The sequence below is a fragment of the Alternaria novae-zelandiae genome (assembly GCF_023758075.1).
Source record: "Alternaria novae-zelandiae strain BMP 2774 chromosome Unknown scaffold_9, whole genome shotgun sequence".
NCBI lineage: Eukaryota > Fungi > Ascomycota > Dothideomycetes > Pleosporales > Pleosporaceae > Alternaria > Alternaria novae-zelandiae.
The window spans coordinates 1,424,578-1,450,359 of NW_026056969.1; the positions used below are offsets into that span (position 1 = coordinate 1,424,578).

Here is a 25,782-nt window from a genome sequence, read left to right on the forward strand (position 1 = left end):
TAAAGGGAAAGAAGACCTCATGTGCCGGGTCCAGTCGACTTGCCCTGGTCGCCGGAATGGCCAGAGAACGGTCCTACAACAAATTCAGGTGTTGTGTCCATGTTCTGGCTGGGAGGACCACGGTACTCGCTGGCATCGGGCGCCAGGATAGGATCAGTCGACTTGGTGTCAGGATGCACTTCGATACCATCCTGAGCCTCGAGGTCTTGCTTCGTCGCATCGCGGCTGAACTTGATTGAGTCGTTGTCACCATGACCGCGGTCAATTGGCGACCAACCGGCGACACTACCTGCGACAATACCAGCCATAACAGTAGCTGGACCGAAAGCGGAATTGGAGCGGGACCTGGTGCGACGGCGGCTGTTGGGAGTAGGAGGAGAACCATCATCTTGAGGACCGTTGTTCGGGGTGCCAGGCAGCGAATGGCTAGAGCGGGACTTTGTGAACATCTCCTTGGGATGTTGCACCTTGAACTTCATGGCGCTAAGACGCCCACCTCGGACTTTGCGGAGGAAAGCAAGCTCGTCGCGGATCTCCAGTAAGCCCTGGTTCCAATGGTAATCATCGTCTGAGACGACAAGTTCGGGAGTTTGTTTCCGCCTGAAGAAGTCCGGGATACACTTGCGAATAAGTGCGTCGGGTATTAATCGAACGATTACACCTACGGGTAGTGAAAGGAAACCCAAGACTATTGAGTAACCCCACTGAGCACCGTTGAGCCTGGTAACCTTGAAGGCGACACCACCAACGAAGATGATCATGGTCTGACCACCAATCATGATTGCCAGGATGACGATGAAGAACCAGTTGTGTGTGATACCTTCGAAAACGTTGAAGCGGTTGTCAAGTCGGCGGTTGTTCAACGCGTTGAAGATCTGCATCCAGACGAAGGTGTTGAATACCAGTGCGGGCAGTTGTTCTTTCTCTTCTGGACTATCGTAACTAAGGATAGATTCGCCGGCGAAGTAGAGGATGAATGTCACGACCAACTGGTAGATTGCTTGACCAATGATCATCTTCCACATCCTTAATGTAATCAAAGGAGCAGACTTCGGGTCGGGTTTTCGGTCGAGAAGGCTGCGCGTAGGAGGATCAGTTGCGAGGGCTAGGGCGGCGAAGGTGTCCATGATGAGGTTGACCCAGAGCAGTTGGACAGCAGTCAGTACAGAGGTTTGATCGTTGCTAGATACGGCTGAGACGAAGGTAAGCAGGACAGCGGTGATGTTGACGGTGATCTGGAATTGCAAGAATTTCTTGACCGCGTCATTGACCGCACGTCCCCATAGCAGTGCCTTGACGATGGAAGCGAAATTGTCGTCCATGAGAATAATGGCGGATGCCTCCTTTGCGACTTCAGTACCAGCAATACCCATGGAGAAACCGACGTCAGCAGTCTTGAGAGCCGGCGCGTCGTTGGTTCCGTCACCAGTAACAGCAACGGTTTCACCGAGCTCTTTAAGGCGCTTGACGAGTCTACGCTTATCCTCCGGACTAGAACGAGCGAGGACACACAGCTTGGGAATGACGGCGTCCATGTCTCGCTTGGATAGCTTGCGGAAGGTAGGACCTTCCATGACGACTCCACCAGGAACGAGGATACCGCAGTCTTCGGCGATGGCCTTAGCGGTCAGAACGTTGTCACCAGTGACCATGCGTACGTAGACGCCTGCGTGCTGACAGTCTTTGACAGCTTCGCGGACGCTCTCTCGCAGAGGATCTTGGATACCAACAACGGCCAGGAAAGTCATCTTGTTGGAAACGTCCTTGAACACAGCTTGGCTTGGGTCATCCTCGTTCTTAGTGGACTCAGCAGGCGGCCAGCTCTCGAAGTCGCGATAGATGAGACCGATGGTTCGAAGAGACCGAGAGGCGTAGGTGGTGATGACTTGTTCAAGAGTCTCGCGGTTGTCGCTAGTCATAGAGGTCTCAACGAGTTCTTTGTTGGCGTCGGTGACTATCTTGTCGCACATGCCAAGCAGAATCTCGGAAGCACCCTTGACGTACATTCGGTAGCGACCGTCGTTAAGCTTCTGAACAGCTCCAGAGCACTTGATAGCTGAATCGAAAGGTATGACCTGAACAATGTTGGCGTTGGAGCGCTCCTGAGCGACGTTGCCCATGCCAAGAAAGTCGCGTGCGAATCCAAGTAGAGCAGTTTCCGTCTTGGAGCCAATGAAAGGATCAGGGCCACCAGCCGCGCCCTCGAAGGCAGTCGTGTTCTGAATGATGGACTGTAACAGAACGTCCTTGACATCTGCGTTCAGGGTCGCAACAAATTCGGGAGCGGAGACATCGTTCGGATTCTCTACGGGCGACTCCACCACATCCTTGCCCTTGCTGCCGTCATCAATGGGTTCAGCTGATGGTGCCTTGAGTTTGTGGTCGCCAAATCGAAGAGCAGTGCCCAGCGAACCAGCGACGACCGTCATCTTGTTTTGTGTCAATGTGCCTGTTTTGTCGGAGCAGATGGTTGTCGCGTTGCCCATGGTTTCGCAGGATCGGAGCAGGCGAACCAGGTTGTTGTCTTTCAACATGCGGGTGGTGGCGAAAGCTAAGGCAAGGGTAACGGCTAGAGGCAGACCCTCCGGCACGGCGACTACGATGACAGTAATGGCGACGATGAGAATGTTGAGGAAGTTCTGGCCCTTTTCGGCAGGGGTAGCACCGCTACCCTTGAGGCCGACAAGGAACTCAATGAAGAGTACAACAAAGAGCAACAGGGCAGCCGCTCCACCAAGTTTGGCGATGTACGTTGCGAGAACGTTCAACTTGTTCTGGAGTGGGGTGACTTCGCTGTCTTCGCGGAGGGACATCATAGTTTTTCCGTAGCTGGAGTGAACACCAGTCGCGGTGACCATGAAAGAACCAACACCTTCCGAGACTTTGGCACCCGAAAGGATGAATGGGTCGACCTTCTTCAAGTTGTCATGCCTTTCGATAGCCTTGAAGGCCTCGTCTCCAGACATCTTTTTGAGCAGATCAGACTCTCCGGTAGCCGAGGATTCATCGCATTTGATACCGTGACCTGTGATGAGAATACCATCCACAGGGATCATGTCACCGGGTTCCAGATTGACGACATCTCCAACGAAAATGTCGTAGACGGAGATCTCGCGAGTTGCGCCTGAACGAATTACCTTGATGGTTCTGTCTTCCTTCTTGCGGTTGAGCTTGACGAATTGTCGTTCCTTTTGCCAGTCGTTTGCAGCGCCTACAACCACGACAATGACGATGGCAACAATGATGGCAACACCTTCGATCCATTCGACTTTAGGCTCACCGGGCTCGTGCTGAACACCGAAGGTCTGGTATAATCCAAGAGCCAAGGAAATGACGGCAGCACAAGTCAACAAGATCAGGACCTTGTCGTTGTAGGCCATCCATGCTAGCTGGAAGATGTTCTTTGGTTTCCGCACGGGAAGTCGGTTGTCGCTGAATACACGCTTCCGGTCGGCAAAGGCATTTTCCTTAGCGCCAGCGGGCGCGCTATCCGTGTGGGCAACCCCGTTTGGCGCGGACTTCTGAGGAGACTCTGTTCTGCTCGGAGTTGTAGCCTCATCGAAGGTAACGACGCCATCAAGATGCTGCTCATCCAAACTCAGACCAGCCTTTCGGTCGGTTCGGAGACCTTTTTCTATGCCGTCTAGGCCACCGAGCGCGTGGAATGCTGATAACTGCATGATCATGTCAGAGGGTGCACAAATGCGCTCGAGGCGCAGAAACTTACACTTTTGGGGTTGTAGAGCTTTCCTAGTTGTCCAGGAGAGAAGGCAAACTTGTTATTCTCGACCTCAAAGTCAGCCTCTGTGCCCGGGTCCGGCTTCAAAGCATCTTTATCGATTAGGATTTCCGTTGGGCCTAGGTCACCCTTCAAAGTATCGCCTTGTGAGGATGCAACATAGGTTCCAGTGCTATTAGATTCGCCGTTCTCAGTGGCCGAGTCGACCGAGTTGCCCCGGGATCGCGCACCGGGGACGTTGAGCAGGCCGGCGTTACTGTTCCACCCCGTCACCGGCGAGCTGATGTTATGCGGGCTCGTAGGCCGGCTCTCTCTGCTATCGAACGAGTGCGCGTTACGCAGCTCCTGTGACGGCTGCCTTGAGTGCGTGGGCGAGACATCGTCGTTGTTTGAGGATGCTACTGGCCTGCTATTATCTTGGATGTCTCCTAGGGGTACTGAATCGCCCATGGTAGGGTCGTTGGTAGCAGATGTGTCGATGGTGATGGTCGGTGCCCGTGGTCTTGAAGGACCGTTGTTGGTGTCGTTGTCCGCCATGGTGGGCGCCTAGGAGCCCTCGAGGCTGCGATGCGAGGCTGAGGGTGGTGGGCTGTGCAAACAGGCAGGCAGGCAGACAAGCGATGGATGTAGGCGTAGCAATGTCAGGCGTGCACTTCCGGTGAGGTAATTAAGTTATTGAGGAGTCCTCATGCGCAAAGAAGATGCAGGTTATGAGTGTCGCGGCAGAGGCGAGAGGGCGGTGCTACAGCCGTGTGCCGTCACCACGGTTGCGCGTAGTCGAGAGTGGAGGCAGGTGCCGGTGGGCGAGTGCCTGCGAAAGTGTCTGGTACTGCCAAACTGTTTAGCTCCTTTCCCTTGCGTTTACACGTACAAGCAGGTGCTCAGCCACGACTGCCCAAGCTGCGACCGCGTGTGAGGGTGGCCGGCAGGAGCGATGGGCGTTAGCGAAGAAGCTTACCTGATTGTACTGCGTCTCCGGACAGGGCGATTGCGCGAGAGAGGGACACGGAGAAGCTGAAGGGGGATTCCTATCACGTCGAAGGTGGCAGTGTTCCGGCGCTGCGCATGCTCATTCGCCGTCGGGGTGGCTATGGCAGTGGGCGTGTCTGGTGTACCTGAGTACTCGTCGAGACTATGCGGTGGCGAGACGACGCGTCGTACTGGATTTTCGGCGCAGGAGAATGGGAGCCGCTATCTCGAATCGCCAGGCAGAGGGCATAAAGACAAACAAGAGCCTCCTCCCGCCTGGCCTGCATCCTTGTTGTGCCTTCAATTGTCCAAGACTTGCACTGCCCCGATGCCAACCCTCGACACTAAGCCGCCTTGGGCTGCGCTATTTCGCAACCAGCGTGGATGCGGCACTTAAGCGGGACGGCCTCTAGCCTAACCCCTCGAACGAATGCAGCCTCCGTTTCACCCCAGGATTAACCGATTCACAACTGTCCAGGCCAAGTCGCCTCTGCATCTACGTGCGTCGCCACGGTTTGCTGGCTCTCGAACAACTTTTTGCCATGTGGTCCGTCGCGCAGCAGCGAGCTGGACACGACGACTATCAACGTCGCACATGTCCCAAACGGGTTGCCTTCCGTATGGCCAGTAGATCAAGGCCAAGCAAGCCATGCCTACCGTACAGCGTCTGAGCGTCATATTTACAAGTGATTCGATTTGATGCAACTGCTGGCGAGCGATCGCGCATCCGCCTGTCTACTCCTATTCTCTTGGCCGTGCCATTGTCACTAAAGGCGCAACAATATCACAGCTTCGTTTTTCGAGTGGCGGCCCTTCAACGCTTTAATCATAGTCCGTTGAGTTTGCCGCGCGCTCGGCCTCGACTATTGCTGCTGGCGGATGCTCCATCTCCACTCGTCCTCGGCTTTGTTGGCTCACAATCGCGTCGTCTCTGCCCTCACCGCCCGCGTACCTGAAATCCATGATATGTATGGCTAAAGGGATGCGTCAATTTCAGACCAGCCAAGCTTCTGGAGCATCTTGGCTGTTCCGTGCCCATCTCCCGCCCCGACCTTGTTCAAGTTTGTTTGCGTCATTGGCGCTGTGATTGCTCTTATCGTCAACTTGGATCGCCAGGCGCGTTGTCCGACACAGTCCCGCGTCTTCAACACTTTGTTACTGGGGACTCGGCCCATGTGCCCCATAGTGTTCGTTGAGTGGCAACTTCCTACAGTTGTTTTACTCCAGAGCCGGCAAGACTGGCGAGAGCTTGTGCCCAAACCAAGCTTCTGACTCGAAGCTACAGTAGTCAGAGGCTTGCTGCACACAAGATCTTGACATGCTTCAGGTGACCGCTTTTGCGACCTTGGCGGCTTACCCCAGGGCACACTGCACCTGCAGCTGTATGACGTCCTTGTACATATGACATTTCGGCCCTGAACACGCTATCGACGCCTCATCTCCGCGAAAACATTGGCGAGCATCATCAAGGGCGCTCTTCGGTCCAACGAGAACGCCTCGACCTGCCCTTACCCACAGCTCCAGAAAAACCGTCAACACATGGAATCCATAGTACAACAGATTACTGATGCTCCACTCGACCGCAAGGAGCTATTTCAAGATGCATCGTAAGGGTAACCTTCCTTGATCACCTGCAGTAGACATTGAGCAAACAGTCGTCAGGCGTCTAGCAAGCGCCGCCGTTCAGGGAATGGACCAATCATGTAGCCCACAGCACCATCCGCTTTTTAAACTCCCTATGTGCTTCGTCGGGTTCACGATGCAAGTAGAGCTATTTCTGCATGCGCGTACGATGTATGACTTGGGTATGTCCCGTCGATCAACTCGCGGGTCATATGCGTCGATATACATGTACATGTAGCAAACAGACATCGCATATTCAGACGATTCAAAAGTAGACGTCAATACCTCTACGACATAGAACATCAACACCGACGCTATCAGCTAAACACAGCAGAAGCATGTTACACTCAACTACTATGCTCATAAGGTCACAATGCAACTATCATTTTTCATTATCCGCAAGCGGCACAGCAGTACTTGTATATTCGTCGTGAAGCCCTATACTAACCAAAATGAACTACATGTCGCAAGAACATTCTATCTCAACAACTTCCGAGTTCTTAGGTAGATCTATAACATAGAAGCACACTCCGAGAGAAGTAAGTTAAAGGTAACAACATTCTGTTGTGCCATAACATCTATCCTCTCATCTAGATTCCCGAAGATAAAGTCCACGTATACTACATATATTGTGCTAACCGGCGACCATAGCGTTCTATGTAATCATTTCAGATCATCTTATCACAGAGCCCGAAGAGGGTTTGTTGTATTTAAGTCGCAGAGTTAGAGTTCTTAATTCCAGGTTTAGTGAGCAAAATTCATCACGATTTCTAGCGAAGTGCCGTTATCCTAAGGGACACGGAATTATAGCATTCATGCACAGTGCTTTCTCTTTCGCACACAAACACCCTTGAACCTTTATGGATCGGCCTGTATATGCTTTATGTGCAGAAGTCAAGACGGCCGCAACATTTGACGTGCACGAGAATATAATCTGTAACGGAGTTTGAAAAGTCTCTTTTAGAAATCAATTGCCTTGCATACTATAGTCCACATGCATTTATACCCAAAGTCATGCAATTGTTATCGCCATTGCTATGTAAGCATTACCAACCTCACACCCAAGTCGCGCACAGTGTATTCTCGGATCATACCTTTTGTACATCCTTGTTGTACATTCTTATCTAGACATCGGAACGCTTTCGAAATTGACCAAAGACATGAAAAGTAGCTCCTGACCCAAGTACCTTGCAGATTTCCGTGCATAAGCTAGGAGTAAGTGAATCCGTTATCAACACGATTGCTATAATCGTCTTCTGACATGTAGTCTGCACAGCCTCACATCCAATACCGGCTCAAGACGGGTACATGCGGGTGGCCTCGAGCCGGTGTAATGCTGAAATGTTTTCGCGGTGGCGATCAAATTTTCAGTGCGACCATTTCGTTCCCGATGGTAAGATGTGGAGGCGATATGGGAGGCTGTGTCAGACGCGGGCGCAGTGCTAGCCGGTTTCGGGGCTGTGCCTAGGATCAATGGTTCGCGCAGGAACGGCGGGCTCTGGAACGTCTACCGCGGGACCATCAGTCTTGGATCTTTCTTGGGATTTCTTGAATGTCTTGTCCATGGTTTGGTGTCGTATGGAGATCTTTTGTAACGTGATATGCACGTGCTCAAAGCATTTTCGGGAAGCATGTAGCATTGCCTCCTACAACAAGAATGAGTTGGCAAAGTATCGGATAGCTTATCTTTCGAAGATGTAGAACTAAAAATGGTGGGTAAAATACCCGCTGCGTAACTCGTGACCCATTTCTATATGATTGAACAGCGCCAGGACGCCAGACTCCTCCTTGAACCGTATTGCACCAAAGGTATCTCGCGACGTACAGAAACACTCCTCCAGAGAATCGAAAGCTGTCCTCATTACAAAGCTGTTATTCATCTAGTTTCGTCATGCCTCTCCCTCTCTTCGGACTATTTGCGCGGCTCTTTATTCTCTCCCGGCTGTACGTCCGGCTCAACTCAAAGGCACTCGGGGGCCCGAGCCCCAGGCCCGTCCCTTCTCTGACCACGTCTCCAGCACTCGTTGCGCCAAAGTAGTTTGGTGCACCTGACGCAAGTTCAGTCTTGATCTGCGGCGTCGCCCAACCACTTGTCTTTCCGACCTTGGAACCCTCAGAGGAGTCTGAAAGCTCATTGTCCGAGGAGTCAAGGTACGTCTCTTCGAGTTCGAATTCGTTCGCTGCCTCGCCATCTTCTAGGTCAACGCGTTCGTAAGGTTGTTGGGTATTGGAGGAGGAGCCACCCAGGCCAAAGAGCTTTGCTGGAAAACTGCGCCCTCGGCGGCGGTGGAGAGGATCTTTGCCCTGCCTCCTCTTGAAGAGCTTGATGATGGACTGCTTGGCCGCATTCCTTTTTTCCTTTCCAAGAATGAGGCAAAAGATGAAGATGACGATGAATATCATGATGAAGAAACCAGGTATTCGCTGCGGGTTCTCGACGAAAAGCCGATGCCAGTCACTGTCGGATTCGTACAGTCTTGGTATGCCTCCGGGGTATTGGAAATCTGCTGGTATGCCGGGTACGTTCGAGCCAAAGCCTACTGCGAGGGCTTCTTCGGAGGGTGGTGGAATCTCGCTGGAAGCGTACAAGACCATCTTTCCCAGTGTCCAGCTCAGCTCCACCTTGTTGATCTTGTTGACTGCTTGGAATGGGTCGAGAAATCCCTTGGCCTTTGCATTGTCAATGACGTCCTTGGTCGTGTTCGTGCTGCCGTTCAAGTCTTCGATGCCAACTCGGGGGACGCCGATTCCATCGTGCAGCATGTTGATGACCCAGGACGCCTTGAAACACACCTCTCGTGCCTTGTCCTCGTCTACTTTGTGACCCCATTTCTTCTTCTTGATGCCCTTTTCTATGCTCTTCCAGTCTTGACTGCAGAACTCATCCACTCGCTCCTGATAGGTCTTGAGGTCATATGCCTTGTGCTTGTGTCCGTGTTCGAAGATCTCGTGCGTGGTATGCCAGTACTCGGATACGCCTACGAAGTGGTTTACGTTGAAATCGATAGCGGGCACATGCTGTCCGTTAATCAGGCATGGCGAATCTGTACACTCCTTCTCTTTCTCCAAAAGCGGAAACGTCTGATGCAAACACTCTGAAAACTGTCCTGTTCCTACCAACTTCGCTGCGGCCTTCGGTTTTGGCTGGTCGTCATCATCGTCGTCGTCGTCCGAGTCGATCGATTTGCCATCTTCTGTGACCTCCACCTTGAGATCTGCGGGTAGGCAAGGGTCAGGAAGCTCCTTCTCCGCGCTAGACTCTAGCAAGGCCTTGACGTAGCGCTCTCTTGCTTGGTTGACGCCAAATCCCAGCCATGTCGTCACAAACACCTTGTGTTCGAGCGGTGTGCCGTCGATCGCACGCAGGCGCATGAGCGTCAGGTCGTTCGCATGCTTCTCTGCTTCGGTCGCATTTGGTGCGAAGGCGATCTGAGCCGACGCGCCTCCCATATCCAGGAATCCATAGGTGTTGTGGCCCTTGCCGTGGTCGTGGTCTTTGGGACGATCGAACCCGCCAAGCAGGTAGTTCGCTGCGATCCAGCCATAGAGGCCTTCTGTCTCTCCGGGTATAACCTGAACGTGTACGTCGCAATCCGGTAGTTGGAACTGGGTGGTGCTTCGCGCGAACTCGCAGACTTCCTTCAGTACCTCCTTCCGTTGGCGCTCGGGCAATATGCGCATACCCGCAGTGGCAAGCAGGAAGAGAGGTGTATTCGGGACTTCTTCGAGGGGTACGTATTTGAGCGCATGACTGAGGAGCTTGTCGAGGTGTTCGGAGCCGACATCGTGGGGGTGTTCGCCGAAGGTTGAGATGCCTGTTCCGTCGCGTGTTAGTCCTGCTTGGTCAGTGTTCCCACGCTGGCCTCGTACCTGGGTGAATCTTCTTAGTCCAATCCTCCTTTGTTTCTATGACCGGCAGGCTGTGTAGTTGCGCATCGCCAGCCTTCTTGCGGGCGGCGTCGTGGTTCAGCCATCGGTAGATGTGGACGCGCGTCCCCTAAACATGGTCAGCTACAACCTTGCGATAGCTACACAGCAACGACTTGGGAACGTACAGAGGACCCAGCATCTAGGACAACACCGTATCTCCCTATGTGCCAAGCAGTGTCAGCGTCCGAGCTGTGTGGTGGGCATGGGGCTGCGCGGAGGGGAGGGCGTACACTTTCCCATTGGGAGTAACCGGGTCCGAAGCGCGTTATCGAGTAGGGCGCATGCAAATGGCGACGGTGGATATTACAAGAGGTACGGAGAAAGACGGGTAGCGGCGCGGCCGAGTCGAATAGGATATACGAGGGAAACGAGCGACGTAGGGAGCGGCGACGAGTTGTGGTGATGGCGGAGAACGAAAGGTTGAGACTTGGACCCTGGCTGTCGGCGCCGCTTCCAGAAGGCGCATGGATCAGCGCCCGCTGCGACGTTTCACGCGGCGGGACAAATGTGCCACCAGTTACGGGCCATTATGACGCCATCTTCATTACTTCACGCGACCGTTGTTCACTTCGGAGCAGCATTCGTCTGCATTTGATATGGTGGCCGTTGCCGCAAGCACCACGAGCAGATGGAGGCTAAATCAATCTGGCACGATGATCTAGTGGGCTGCGCCTCGGTGCCACTACAAGTTGACACCTAAACGTTGCGTCGCGCAATTTGCATGTACGGGCCGGCAATAACTGCGATCAGCACTGTCATGCGCGCGGAGTGACTATGACGTAGAAACATCCCTCACGCTGGGTCTGTACGCAAAACATGTCGGACCATAGCTGGGCGTTGGAGATAGAGCATGCTCGTGATCAGAAGGCAGGAGCCATCGCGACAATGTGGCTCGATGTGGAAGGCTCATACCGGCGCCGACAACATAAGGTCGAGCAAAGCAAAAAGATGCAGTGAACATTACGCATGTATACAGCCTGTACAGTGATAGAAAGGCATAGGGGAGCAACCCGGAGCTGTCACGGTCGCAGAGGGGCTGCTCTGTGCGGTTTGGTAAAAAAGTGGCCCGGGAAGGAACGTCGGGCAAAAAAGAAGGTGCCACATCGCTCCTTCCCTCCCAAAAAATTGACCTCGAGGTGATTTGAACACCTAACCTTCAGGAATCTCCAGAGGAACTGGAATCTGACGCGCTACCATTGCGCCACGAAGCCGGTCTTATTGTTGATGGATGAATGTCAAAACTCATTGTTGATATACGCGTTGTCAACGAGGCAGAAGGAAACAGCGACTGCGGGGTCATCCTTGAACAACCCCACCAGACAGTGCAAGTCGATATTGAAAGTGGGTCAATGGCCAGCCTTTGCAAAATGATTGCTACACATAAGATCACGCTATCGTGCCTGCGTACAGGCTGCGAGTTTACATCCGCTCAACCAGTAGTGTCACCCGCTACACCTTCAGTCTTCCATCAAAAACCTCAGGAACGCCTTGGCAATCACCACCCCGTCATGGTGCTTGCCAACTCTCTCCAGCGCATCCTTGGCCTGCTCGTCTTCAAAGATACCCTGCTCGGCTCTCATTTTGACCAGATACGACACAATGGGCTCCGTGAATTCTGGATGCCCTTGCACGGAGATGAGCTTGCCCTTTTTGTACATGCCTTGTACCAGACAACGTGGTGATCCACCGAGCTTTTCCACACCCTCCGGATACTCGAAGACAACGTCCTTGTGCATTTGGTGAATTGCCTGTAAGTGTAAGTAGAGATACCAGGATGATAGTGGCTTGCTACATACCAAAGTGTCTTGTTGAAATATTTCTTTCCCCTTTGCGGCAAGTTGCACTGGCATCACCGAGATCTCCCATCCGTCGTCGCTGCGTCCAACTTTCGCTCCTGCCGCCCTTCCCAGGATCTGATGGCCGAAGCAAACACCGATGACACGGATTCTGTCTTGCTCTAGTAGTTTCTTGGTAAAGTCCACAAGCTTCAAGATCCATGGATCGTTATCAAATGAATTGTGCTCTGTTTCCCATGAGTCAGAATAGCGATACTGTTGATTGAAGCCATCACTCACTCGAGCCCGAGATTAACACTGCGTCTATGTTCTGCAAGTCGGGATACTCCTGTGCTGTGACCACGTCAAATGCGCTCAACTCCAAGTCTTGCTTTGGCGATAAGCCTAGGTCCTGTGCTGCCCTCTCCAAGAGTGTAGTGAAGATGCGATCGTATCGGCCATACTCATCGACGATAGCTGCTGGTGGAGTATCGCACTCTAGAATGGCTATTCGCAATGGCGTCTTCATTTCTCCGAAAGTTAGAGTTGCGAGTTGGGCATGATGACGCCGTCTTTGACAGCGGAAAAGTGACGGCGAGTTCGGAAACACTAGCGCAATCCGGCTGGTACCCACCTGCATCCAAAGCTTATCAGCCTCCAGGGGTCCAGCTAACTGGAAACTTCATCTTCGCGTCACTCAATTTTGCGCCGACTCGTCCGCGCTGGAAGATAACAGAACTATTGCGCATAGTTCTTCGGCATCCCGATCCTGCTACCATGCCGTCATCTGCGTCCGAGCGAACACCGCTACTTCGCTCTACATCGGCAAACAACCCCGTCACCGAAGATGCAATCACCACCTCAGAAGTAGCGCAACAGGGTCAGGGCGCTGCGCCTCAGTTTCCAACTTTGCACAAAGCGAGAAGCGGCTCACTTACCGAATCTGTCGTCCCTGGCGATGTGCCCGCAATCACGGATGAGGCAGAGAGCCTTACCAAGTTTCAAAAGAGTGGGAAATTAGAAGGTGTTGGAAAGTGGAAGTTTAGGTTCGTGTTTGGTGGTATTCTACTTGGTTACTTCGTGAGTCGACCTGCATATGTCAAAGACATGGCTGCGCATACTAATGATGCAACGATAGATTGCCATGTTTGACTCTACTCTCATGGCATCAAGTCATCCAGTCATCACATCGTACTTCCATGCATCAAATTCAGCCTCATGGCTTTCAACAGCCTTCTTACTCACATCAACCTCGCTGCAGCCGCTTATGGGCCGACTGTCAGATACTCTGGGTCGTCGACCATTGTATCTGGCTGGTCTCGTCGTTCTCGCAGCTACGACCGCATGGTGCTCTTTTGCGCAGACGATTGGTAGCTTCATCGCCGCCCGAGCCTTTTGCGGCATTGGCGCAGCTGGTGTTCTATCGATGGGTAACATCATGACCAATGACCTAGTCAGCATTGAAGTACGAGGTACCTACCAGGCATACATCAATCTCTTCTACGGAGGCGGATCTGCTTGTGGGGCAGCTTTTGGCGGCTTTCTATGCGACAAGTTAGGATGGCGGATGACTTTTGCGATACAGATACCCATACTTGTCATGCTTTACATAAACGCCATATTCACCACGCCTTCTTCACTCGGCCCAAACTTAGCCAAACGATATGGACTAGGTCTGAAGGAAGGCCTGAAGGGATTCGACATTGCCGGATCCTTCTTGCTGACGGTATCTGTCGCGTTTCTGATTTTAGGGCTCAATCTTGGAGGCAATGTATACCCATGGAAGCACTGGATCGTCATCACATCGCTGGTCATCGCGCTCGTGACAGGCGCCGTTCTCGTCAAAGTTGAGTCTAGCGCTGCGCGAGCGGTCATGCCTCTGCCCATGTTGTTTAGCAAGCCTCGAGGCAATCTTGTCTTCAACAATTTCTTTGCACAAGTTGGCATGAACACCATCCTATTTAACGCGCCCTTGTACTTCCAAGCGGTTGAGCTCGAGACAGCGTCTGTCTCCGGGTTCCGCCTTGCTGGCCCTTCCGTTGCCTTGACCATTTGCGGCGTGTCTGCAGGCTTCATCATGACCGCCACTGGTCGGATGAAGTGGCTCATTGTTGTTGGCTCACTTTCGATGCTGTTGGGCGCTACATGTCTTTCCTTGATGTGGGATGGCATTCCCAAGTGGCTTGCCACCGTATTCCTGGTTCCATCTAGCATCGGTCAAGGGCTCAGTTTCCCGGCAACAAGTCTCGCGGTACTTGCAACAAGTACACAAGAAGATCAAGCAGTCATGACCAGCACACTCATTTTGTGGCGCAGTCTCGGTATTGTCATGGGTGTCTCGTTGAGCAGCCTCATTCTACAGAATGCTTTGACCTCGTACCTCGAAGCACTGGTCACCGGTCACAATAAGGCGAAGGTATGTCCCATTCTGATTCCAGCTAGCGGTGTCACGATGTCTTCGACGCAGTTGCGGATAACTAGGGAAAGCTCATCACCCGCACTGCGCGACTCCAGCATGTCTTTCACTTGTGCCTTGCTCCGAACGTCGTCGTCTGGGTAGTGGATCTATGCAGACTGCCTTCATGCTGTCATTGCTCTCATCGATCAGCGCTAATACCCTCCCGCAGATCATTCAACACGTTCGCAAATCGGTACGCAGCATAATCGACCTTGATGCTAAGCACAAAAGTCAAGGTCAGTTTTACTTACTGCGGGGCGCGCGTTTCCCCTGCCTTCAAGCTCGATACCAAGTCGCTGCTCTCTTATAGCATTGATACTGATCTCTTCCCTAGTCATTGAAGCATACAGCCGTAGTCTGCGACTGGTCTTTATCTCGGCAATCGCCATGTTCATCATCGTGAACATACTAGTGTTCGCGATCGAACTTCCGCAGCTCAAGAAATCCAAAGTGCACGACGAAGAAGAAGAAGAGTCAACGTAGTACAGCATCACTTAAACCGACTGCGAGATGGTCAGACATCGTTGCGAGCTCGATCGAGTTTATTGATGATAGCGTAGCTCGTGAAGAATTACAAAGACCATCGTGCGAACCAATCCAACATGTATGGCGTCGCATCCCATGATGTGGGCCCGTTCCTTAATGTTTCGAACGGCTCGCCTTGATTCTTGCGACTCGGCCAGCCGTGACCAAAACCCTGGATCGCTCTGTGAACAACGACATCATCAACATCGTTGCACCGCCATCGACTCTCCGCAACGCTTCCCTTCTCCAGTTGCTCCGTCGAGGGGTTGCTCGCGCAATTGTCACGCTTCGCCCAGCTCTCGACCCAACTTAGTACTGGGATGAAAGGTGGTGGCGTTGGGCTGCTGCCGTCGTAGGGAACCACACTATCGTTCAGTCCGTGCAGGTTCATGTAGGGGAGTACCCTATCCTGTAAGTTCGGAATGCATTCTTTCTCAAACAGAGGTTCTGTCAAGCTTGAATCAGGATAGAACGCGCCCGCCACGGTTGCGAATGCAGCGAACTTCTTGTTGAGTTCCGCATCGCACATGAGAAGTCCAGTCAATCCGCCACCGTTAGATAGGCCTGCGGCGTAAACGCGGCTCTCATCGATGCATAAGGTTGATGTCAGGTGTGCAAGAAGTTCGGTGACAAAGATTCGGTCATCGATCACAGAGGACGTGGGGGCTAACGGGTCGCCTAGCCATTGCACCTACGCATTCGTCAGCCTTGGTTTCTTGTGAGATCCTTCAATCCTAGATCTGATCGTGACTTACGCCAGGAGCTTGGACATTCATGCCCTCCGGATACACCACGATGGTGTTTGGGTTGAAGTCAGGGTTGGACAGCTCGCTGATGACCTCCATGCTTCTTGCGGGCTGTTGCTGACCATGGAACGCAATCACAAGAGGCAAGGCTTCATCATTAGAGGCCTTGTACTTGGATGGCAAGTGTATGATGTATTGGCGCTCGGTTATGTTGCCGATCACCGATTTCGAAGACAAAGTGACATTGGTAGTAGATTTGCCCGGTGTGAGTCCCGAGGGCAAGCGAGTTCCACAGCCAGAGCTCGCTGCGAGTACGACAGGGCAAAGGAACGAAATGAGAGATAGAGACCGCATTATCGCGATTGCGAGGACCAAAAACCAAGACGCGTGCTCTCAAAAACGGTGTCAACAGGCCAGGTATATCTAGCTCTGGCGGCCTTTTGTATATGGGAAATTGCGGGCAAACAAAAGCGCCGCTCGTGCTGACGCGAAACCCCGTAGTCGGTCCTTTAAATAGTAATCGTTCACCGCTGTTAAGGCTACGCAAAGTAGCCTCCTCCCGAAGGTCGCTGCGGGTGTTCCAGGAGAGCAACACTAACTCCAACCGAGAAATCAACATTGGCTATGCGAAGAAAATGTGGAATGGGAGGTTTTTAGTAGAGAGCTGTACGATCCTACAGTCCGCCTGCTCAGATGCTTATATCTCTTTTGCTGCGAGCCGTTTGCCTAGCCTGCACGATGGTTCAGTGTTTTCTGTCACGCAATCTTTGACGCAGAACTGAATGTAAGAGAACCGCATATTGGTCAATAAGCTTGATGAAGACGCATAAAGACGGCTACATGTTGGACACGGACTGTAGCATCTATGGATGCCTATAATTGAGGTGTAAGCAGAACTGATCAATCGTGAAAAGGCATACTTACTCCTATGTGCCACCTGAGAAAGCAGCACGTCGTTAAAAGATAACGTGCGACACCTGGGGCTGATCAAGCTAGGCAGACACTAGCGTAAGCAGCCCCAGGAGTCGGATTTCCCGCTTGTGTTGCGTTGAAGATACAAATCGACTTTCGACTCAGCCAAGGGCAGGGCTATTATCGTAAGTCTCTGGATGTGGAGACTGGACGATTGGGGGCAAACCGCAGATATCAGTCTCTACTTACAATACCTCATCCTGCGGCTGTTGTGGTATCGCTGACTCTCGGCCTGGAGCACAAGAGCAGCCTTCTCAAACAGTAGGGCTTGATGCAACATTCCATCTTCCACTTCGCCATGGTCTTAGCTCATGACAAGACTTCTTGGTACCTAGGTGATCATTTGTCCATTGCGAAGATATACAGTGTTACTCAACAGCGTTGTGTTCGCGGGTCCCTGCCGCAGCACATTCTTCAGAATGATGACCAGATCGGTCTCACTGCATACACTTCAATCGAGCTGATAGAGTAATCAGGAGGGTAGGGGAACATTCGCTGGCGAAGGCAAGGTGGGACCGTACTGATTTGGTACCCAACGAAGTCTTGACGCGGCGCTGAGACTACCTTCACAGGCCCCCCCCACCGCCATCTTCGCTCTGACTAAAACATTGCTTATCTGTTGTAGCAAGAGAAATAATGAGCCACGGTACAGATGCATCATAATCGAAACTGCATCTCAATTCCGAATGAAAGGAAAGTAATAGCGTGGCAGCAGTGAGTTGGGCACTGATAACGCCCTACTGCCTGCCTTGGTCGTGAGGCCTCAGCTGGTGGGCATGCAAGCTGCGTACGGCGCACTTCCAGGGCACCTTTGTCTTCTGGAAGTACTGCCAGCCCGGAAGTCGCCTTGTTTGTCAAGTCGCACCCAATGAGCATTTCCAATAACTGCCACAGCCGTATGCTATTGGGTGGTTGTGTTGAGTGACGCACAAAGCCAGCCCTCCAACAGTGCAGTGAAAGTGCAGTGCAAGTGCAGTCTGTAGCGCTGCGTGCGTGCGTGCGTGCAGGCTGCAGGCGATCCGGCGGCGGGTCGCTAACGTGCGTCAGAAGTGACGAGTAGACCACATGATTGGGTGGCGAAGGCGCTGACACGGGCCAAAAGGTGGGTCACGAAAGTGCATGCGGCAGAAAACGAATGACAAAAGTGCACATGCAGTCTAGTAGCATCTCCCGGCGACCCTTGTGCCCTTGTAGAGGACGCCTGTGTCCGCCAAGACGTATAAAAGGGCGCTTGGGACGACGAGCATTGGTCAGACAGAAGGGCGGTGCGGGTGCCCGCAAAAGGGCAATGGCTAGCGTCGTTCGATCACTAGCGCTACTTTAGAAATACACCTGGGCAGCGAAATGGGCGCAGGGCACGCAGCACACTCTAATCATACTCGGTTGCCATGGGTTGTTCTGACCGAAACTCTCGCTCTCACTCTTCATCCTTTCTTATCACAACTACTCCTGCAATACGTTGTCATGTCTTGTTCGGGGACATGACTAGGTACCTCCGTTTTATAACAGGAACACGATTACACATTCATCACGCCTACACCCTTCCTTCAATTGTCTGCGCGTTCCACCTTCCACCTTCCACCTTCCACCTTCCACCTTCCACCTTTACGATGACCCCTATTTACGCTGTAGCCTAGCGATGGCAGCACCTGAGGTTCATCCCGAGTACACGTCCCCTATCACGCAAGTTCCTCAAGCCAGTCTCGCCGCTCCTGCTCCATGACCGCATCGACCTCATCACGGAACTCGGTCCCTGTCTGATGCAACTCAGCCCCTCCTCTACCAGGCAGAATGCCTGATGCCGAAGTGTGTGCCGTTACAATACCTCCATAGGCCTCGAACGAAACACCTCTCCTCGCCTTCTTCCGCGAAAGACTGGTCAAAGGCCAAGTCATACGTCCCCGTCCTACCCCCGAATGGAAGATCGGTCGAGGGAACGCTATATTTGCAACACCCACTGTCGGTGCAGGTATGCGAACTGCATCTGACTACATGTCAGTTTCGTCACAGGAAACATACTCCATACTTTATCTTCACCTTCAAACAGACTCGCATCACTACTGCCAGCTGCTTCTCCACGAACGTGGTCTGTAGGTAGTTGTCAGCCTAATCGACCCACACCGCTACCGCTTTCCGCCTTCAATCCCGGCCACAGGTCAGCAGACTCCGTTCGCCGTTTGGAGATGAAGGTGCAGCCAGACCTGTACAACTGCCTATTGCCGACGCTGTTTTTGGGCATAGCAGTGTCTCCACTGGTCCCTGCCTTGAAGCACGGTATGAGTCACAAGACGAAGATATGAGATACACTGTGTGTGTGTGTGCGACTGAGAAGTCGCTTCAGGAGCCCTCGCCGCTCACTGTTTGAGGAAAAAGTGTCTCACCTCTCCTTTGCTGATTTCTGCGCCTGTAGTATGTCGCTAGCATGACGATCGCTCCTATGGCCGCTGGAATGCCTATGATCAGAGCTACCAGCTCGACGATGTCCCCTTTCGACCATCCTGTCCCCCCGGACACATTCCTAGGCTCCGCTGCCATATTCTTAGGGACACCTGCGTCAACCGTCGTCAGCTTGTCGAACCCAAGGTTGGCACCTTGCCTTCAAGCAACTATGCAGTCTTCTTTGGCTTACCTAGGAGTGTCAGCTTAGAAAGACGTCTTCTGGCTATATCGAGGTCGTTGATGATATCTTCTGGTCACTGTTGTATTACATCAAGCACCTAGAGACAAAGTTCCAAAAGGCGCAGGTGCTGCCCATCAACGGATAGGAGGCGCAGACCTGTCCGACCTCGAAGCAGATCGCACTAGTCTAGGACGCTGTGCTCCTTGCGCTCGACTGCCATAGGCCGTAATGCTCCTTGGCATTGACCTGAGCGCCCGAGTAAGGATGGCATTCACACGGGAATACCTGGAGCAATGGAACCTCTTTTCTTTGGAACCATATTCTTCTGGCCATCTGAGCTCCACCGGCACTCCTCACATCGCTTCAGGTTTCTTTCCGATATTATGATCATTTCGAGCATCTCAAATTTTGGAGTACAAAGCCCGCTCACGCCGATTTCCAATCCAGGTTTACGATCGTCTATGCGGGTATGACTTCGCTTCCTGTATCGCATGCTTGACCGATCATATGCTCACCGCTATTCTGTGCTTGTTTCACGTCTGCAATCACCTTGGTGCCAGGTCGATCACAGCTTCACTAGTGGTCACGCTGCTTCGGCTGCTTCGCGCTTGTCGATTTTTTCCGAGTGACTTGCCAATTGGATTGAACATTGGCATAGCTATGGCTTAACAAGTCTGCCTTGATACTCGATGGGATTTTGCCCTTTTGCCCTGTTTCTTATCGGAGTCTGCCTAGCCGCTGTCTTCGAATCTGCCTCACGAATTCATTGGGTTAGGTTGCTCGAAATGCAGAAGGACCTCTCATCACTTTGCATTTGTTGAGGGCGCGTTGGCGGTGGCGCCAGCCCACCTCCACTTGGCCGGTCCAGAACTTACCTGGACACCCCTTGTTTTTATCTGTGCAATTTACCGGTGAACCTTGATTGAGTTGTTTGCGCGAATACGAGCGTTGTTCCCCAGACAAGGCTGGTATACTGTGGCCCTCGATTGGAGGCGGCAAACATTGGTACAGTTAGTCGCAGTCGCTTCAGAGACACATTTCGCCTCATTACTGAGTTACTGATGTCGGCAAGGCGGAAGTAGTTGCAAATATATGCGCGAAAGTCCAGGGAACACAAGCAACTGTGCATTAGTGCGTACCGCCACGAGAAAAACGAGCGGCAGGCCTTTCTCTCTCTTTTGTAAGCTGATTAATCTCACGCGTTGTCATCCGATCATTTTCGAGCAGCTTTCCCATCCAACACTTGATGCCGTACGTTGAAATATGGGGACAGAAATATTTAGGAACCCTTCCAACCCCTGGAACCACGGTAACAAGGACAACAATGTCGCCGCTGGATCCCAATGCGAAGTATCGTGTTGCGACGCGCGTTACACAGCCACAGGTGACCGTACCTTCCTGAACACTGCGACAAAACGATATTTTGATGCACCGAGAAAGAGTGGCTTAGCTTATGCTGCGCTCAAAGTCACGAAGTTCTACGACAAGAAAAACATCTTGGAATACACGGAAACGGCAATTCGATTCGTGCACATCAAGAACGCACTCAAGAAAGTGATCCCTTCGGACTATCCTGGGCTGAACTTGACTTCTGAGACTCTTGTCATGCGAGACTTTCTGCAGTGCGTATATTTCTATCACCGAGAGATACGCGAATATGGCGAAGCACTCAAAGATGAAGAAGCGGCTCGTCATGTCAACCTTGCTTTAGAACATCTTTACCATAGCTTAGGCCACAGCATCGAAAGTTTTCGCGAAAACGTCGAGGAAAACTTAGAAGACCCAGAGCGCGAGCCAGTTTTGGACTTTGAAGGCCTATGGATGGCGTTCTGCCCTGGAGATCTTGTTGCAGTGAAGCAACACAACAAGCACTACGTCTACCAGGTAGAGAAAACGGAATACGCCGACTCGTTGTTCCACTGCCCTTACCTCGACCTCAGGCTGCGCTCATTATACTGTAATGGAGATCATGTTGGCTTTGCCAATACACATGAGATTATCTCGAAGAGGACGTGCTATGGATTCACACCTCTTCTGGACCTTCCGGTTCTTCCGCTCAGATGGCTGCAAAAGGCTCAACGGGAGCACATCTTGAGCGAAGCCAAAATTAGGGGAGAACGATTCATCCTTCTGTCGACCGGGATTCATCACTGCGACTATGACGGCCTCGCTGATGTGATAAATTTCGAGCGAGATGGAGACGGCGATCCGGTTCCCCCTATGACCCGCTCGGTAAGCCTTCGAAGCAGCAAGAAGTCAGATGTTATCCCGCTAAATATGATAGATCACTGGAAGAGTCATCATTGACAGCAACAAATTCGCCAAATCGTGCCCGGACTATGTTCGAGATCTAAGAAGCGATCGCCCTCAGTATCGCATCGGGGAATTAGATGAGAACGATATCCCAGAGAAGGATATGCTTACCGCAAGCGGTGTACTACTAGGATTCTCACTAGCTCGCAAGAGTTGGGCCAAGTTCGATATCGATTACTGCCAAACTGTGCGTTACAACCAGCATGCTTTTGGTAAGCTGGTTCTACCAAAACCACAGAAAGACATGATACGATCCCTAGTAACTGCGCATAAAAATGGGAGCATGGGTTTCGACGATATAATCGAGGGAAAAGGCAAGGGCATGACGCTGCTCCTCCACGGAACACCCGGTGTCGGCAAGACACTAACAGCCGGTAAAACCTATGCGGATGTACAGATTCCCAGCTGAAACGCGTTGCAGAAAGCGTGGCGGAACACGCCAAGAAGCCGTTATATTCTGTCACGGCGGCGGAGTTCGCGGAGAAGGTTTCGGTAACGGAGAGAAAACTCAACGACGTGTTTGATCTTGCCGCTCATTGGGATGCCGTACTTCTCATCGATGAGGCTGACGTCATCCTCACGAGAAGAACATATGCCGAAGTGGAACGAAATGCGGTAGTTGCTGGTAAGTCTAGAAAGAGCATCCAACACTCATCTGAGCTGATAGTGTGAGAACAGTCTTTCTTCGCGCGTTAGAGTACTACAATGGTGTACTCATACTTACTACGAATCGTGTAACTTCTCTCGATACGGCATTCCGATCCCGCATACACTTGGGCATCAAGTACAACCCTCTCTCGGTCGATACACGTAGGCAGATATGGCAGACTTTTGTTCGTCAGTCTACAGGGGACAAGGCAGATGAATTCCTGAATGATACCATTCTCGAAGAGATCTCTGCCTATGAGTTCGATGGCCGCATGATCAAGAATGCCGTCCGTATGGCACACGCTGTGGCCACTGACGAGGGTGCTGATATCAACGTATCTCATATGCGTAAGGCAATTCAGTCACTGCAAGACTTTAAGCAGGATATGGAGGAGGCGGATAGAGAGGAAGCAGAAGACGCTCAAGGCGACTTCAATGCTTGTACCACATCGAGCTCTCGGAAGCGTAAGCGAACGTCTTCACCGGCCGCTGATCTGTAGTCTTTGTGTAGGCGATATTTATTTCCTAGCGCACAACTTAGTCTACATGACAACACATGTCCAATCGCTGTTGAGCCTGAATATTTTTGATTTGAGATCAAGTTGGCGGCCCGCAACGTTATCTGATGAGGTCTTGCAAAACAGTCCGATCCTTGGCACAACTCCAATCTCGTGAATTCCTCAAGCTCCTGGGAGTATGGGTGCGTGCAAATTGGGCGTGCGTTAGAATTATCGAGAGCTTGAAAGCAGGGGATTGATCATGACCAGTTCTTCCACTGTCTCTCTCATACGGTTGATGACATCACTCGCACTTCCAGCATCAAGTACGGACTCAAGGCTCTTTTCCAACGTACACCTGCCGCACAACAACGCTATTGATCGAGACAACGTGCTTTCGAACCATGCCTTCATCTCGTCGTTCTTATTTCTTGATGCATACATGTGGGTAATGTGCACATATGTGATGACGAGATCCAAGGGTTTGGTCGTGAAGTCTTCGTCCACCCGTGTGCATAGAAGTTCAAGTATCCGCTCGACGGTCGAGGTGCCACGATTGTATCGCAGTCCGAGGTGTTTATCCACCACAGCAACAATTTCTCCTACGGTGCAGAGGTCGAGGATTCCTTCTCGTTCCCGGAGGACAGTGAGACAAGCAGACTCTGAGTGCTTCTCCAATGAATCCCTCTGTAACGACGTTATTTCGGTTTCCGTTCCCTCACTCATCGAATCGCTCAGCTCTACCAAGAGGGCTGCGGCCTTGAGTAGCTGGATGTGGAGCTTTGTTAAGTCTTTCATGCAATTCTCCATAGTCGCCAGGATTTGGGGCCTCAACATCATCAAGCCGTTAGCTGTCGACATCTTAGTCATTTGCGCTTCGTAAAGCTTCAGTTCCAGATCGATTGTTGAACGGGTAGTGCTCATAGTACTTGTTAAGGTACGACCGCTGCGGAGGAGACCCCTGATAGATGGTACTGGAGCTACCGGCACTGAGGCGACCGGAGCCGCGGATGAAGAATGGGCCAGTGTTTCTACCAGACGTTGAATCAGAATTTCAGCATCTTCATGTCGTCCCCACTCTCTATACATGTTACTGATGCGCAGAAAATGTGCGTTTGACGTTTGATGGGAGAGTCCCCACTGGCCAACTATTATACGATTCATCCGATCGAGGACTTCGTCGGCCTTTTGCATCAATTTCTGGCTCGCAAAAAGTTCCGCTAGACGATATGATATCTCGAGTGTGCGATGGTGAGTCGGTGATAACAAATGTTCGTATGCTGAGAGCGCTTCCCGATACTTTGATTCTGCCATCGTTGCATCGTGCGACCGTTCGTATTCCTCACCCTGTTCAATCAGATTCACGATATCTTCAGCACGGTATCCCCGCCACATTAGTGGAAGGTAGCTTGGGAACGGGGTAGATGGTTCCAACAAAGGTGTCCAGCACTGTTCAAGTGTTGATGCCGCGATTGGGGGTGTAGGCATAGGTGCCAACTGTCGTGGGGTGGAGTACTTCAGTCCAGTTGGTGTTTGTATTGGCACTGGAATCGTTAGAGCGAACCTACCGCAGGGCAGCTATCGTCTTACCTCCGTCTGGTCTTGTCGGTGCGCCAATTCTACTCCTTTTCACGGCCTCTTCAACCTTCTCTAGGCTTACTGTATTGCCATACAGAACGAAGTCTGTCGGTTTCCCTTCTCTTTGTCTCCTTTTCTCGACGATAAAGTGCGCAACGGACGAAGGAAGATTTTTCCAAACGCCTCTTTCGTCAAGTTTCTTCTTGTATGTCCTCTGCCTGAAACACGCTAAGCTACAAATCAGATACGCGTCTCTTGTGGTGGCTACTTACGATGCATGGAAATCGTGTTCCTTGGCCATCACTGACATCGTTTCTTCAAGAGAAAGATTCTTATCCACGTACAGCCAGCGTATCGTGGGAATGTGTTGATTCCACTCTTCATCTTTGTGGACATGCTTCTTGCTGTTTCGGTTTCGTGGTCGTGACGGATGCTCTTCTGTCCTCGTTGGGTGGATAGGACTCTGTTGTGGCCCTGGGAAGGACTCAGGTAAGCTTGGCAGCGAATTAGGTCCGTACAAGCGGGCTGATCGTATGTGGGAGAGATCGGGCAGAGCAGCGGAAGCACCGTGCGATGCTTGAGGCGGCGGAAAATGGCTTTCGACTGGATTGTTACCAGGTGGTATGTAACAATTGAATCCTTCCGAGGAGAACGTCGGCCCAGAATAATCGACGGGTCTCTCTAGGTTCCTCGCGAGCATCCAATCTGATGTGCGTACATCTGCGTGCGGGGTAAAGAAGTCCGTCGCCGTCGGGTCTTGCACCTCGCGATACTGGACAGAACTATTGTCGCCAAATCCGTCCATGATTTGGGCTGTGTGTAATCGCGGGAGGCTGTGAGTCTGATCAGCGCGCAGGCCCTGGGGGTGATGTATGGGCAATGACCGTCGAGCAAGGCCGTGGGAAGACTGGGAACACGTTACCTTTTGCTTATACCCACGCGCTACCCTGCAGAAACAAGTCCCAACGAAAGAATGACGAGGGGGTAGGCTGCAAGGCGTATTCTCAACTTGATCTACGACCAATCAAAGGTCCGCACATTACCGACTAGCGATGCACAAGGTTACACAGCCTTAGCTATTTTTCGTTTACAACGCAATCTCTTCTCTACCTAAGTGCTACGTCTATTAATACAAGATAGATAGAAGTAAGTAGTAAAAAACGCTAAGAATACAAGTTAAATAATCTATATTCTACTTTTTATATAGCTAAAGAGTATATAATATAATAGAAAAAATTAGATCTCTTTAAATTATTTCTAGAATACTATAATAACTAATATAATTAATCTTATTAGTAAACTAATAGTTCTATAGTCTATAAACTATTTCTAATAAAGTAAAGTTTATTACTAGTATACTAAAGAATAGATAAGTAGAAATCTTAGTAC

The 25,782-nt window shown here is 51.6% G+C and overlaps 5 protein-coding genes and 1 non-coding gene across 6 annotated transcripts; 2 read left to right on the top strand and 4 right to left on the bottom strand.

The window, feature by feature from the left end:
• Nucleotides 1–17: 17 nt before the first annotated feature.
• Nucleotides 18–4,276, bottom strand: J4E88_005374 (uncharacterized protein; the record flags this gene model as incomplete). Its single annotated transcript, XM_049399014.1, has 2 exons — nt 18–3,674; nt 3,728–4,276. The coding sequence occupies 2 exons, from the start codon at nt 4,274–4,276 to the stop codon at nt 18–20; spliced, it is 4,206 nt and encodes a 1,401-aa protein (XP_049255694.1).
• A 3,927-nt stretch (nt 4,277–8,203) lies between these two features.
• On the bottom strand, nt 8,204–10,501 carry J4E88_005375 (uncharacterized protein; the record flags this gene model as incomplete). The annotated part of the gene is made up of 4 exons (XM_049399015.1): nt 8,204–10,146; nt 10,202–10,328; nt 10,387–10,450; nt 10,494–10,501. The coding sequence occupies 4 exons, from the start codon at nt 10,499–10,501 to the stop codon at nt 8,204–8,206; spliced, it is 2,142 nt and encodes a 713-aa protein (XP_049255695.1).
• An 886-nt stretch (nt 10,502–11,387) lies between these two features.
• On the bottom strand, nt 11,388–11,472 carry J4E88_005376. The gene has a single exon. It is a non-coding gene; the product is annotated as a tRNA-Trp (tRNA).
• A 246-nt stretch (nt 11,473–11,718) lies between these two features.
• Nucleotides 11,719–12,565, bottom strand: J4E88_005377 (uncharacterized protein; the record flags this gene model as incomplete). The annotated part of the gene is made up of 3 exons (XM_049399016.1): nt 11,719–12,009; nt 12,058–12,284; nt 12,337–12,565. 3 exons carry the CDS (start codon nt 12,563–12,565, stop codon nt 11,719–11,721), a joined length of 747 nt encoding a protein of 248 aa, XP_049255696.1.
• A 248-nt stretch (nt 12,566–12,813) lies between these two features.
• Nucleotides 12,814–14,517, top strand: J4E88_005378 (uncharacterized protein; the record flags this gene model as incomplete). The annotated part of the gene is made up of 3 exons (XM_049399017.1): nt 12,814–13,116; nt 13,175–14,452; nt 14,479–14,517. 3 exons carry the CDS (start codon nt 12,814–12,816, stop codon nt 14,515–14,517), a joined length of 1,620 nt encoding a protein of 539 aa, XP_049255697.1.
• A 6,103-nt stretch (nt 14,518–20,620) lies between these two features.
• J4E88_005379 (uncharacterized protein) lies at nt 20,621–22,818 on the top strand (the record flags this gene model as incomplete). Its single annotated transcript, XM_049399018.1, has 4 exons — nt 20,621–21,589; nt 21,642–22,044; nt 22,092–22,295; nt 22,520–22,818. 4 exons carry the CDS (start codon nt 20,621–20,623, stop codon nt 22,816–22,818), a joined length of 1,875 nt encoding a protein of 624 aa, XP_049255698.1.
• Nucleotides 22,819–25,782: the final 2,964 nt, after the last annotated feature.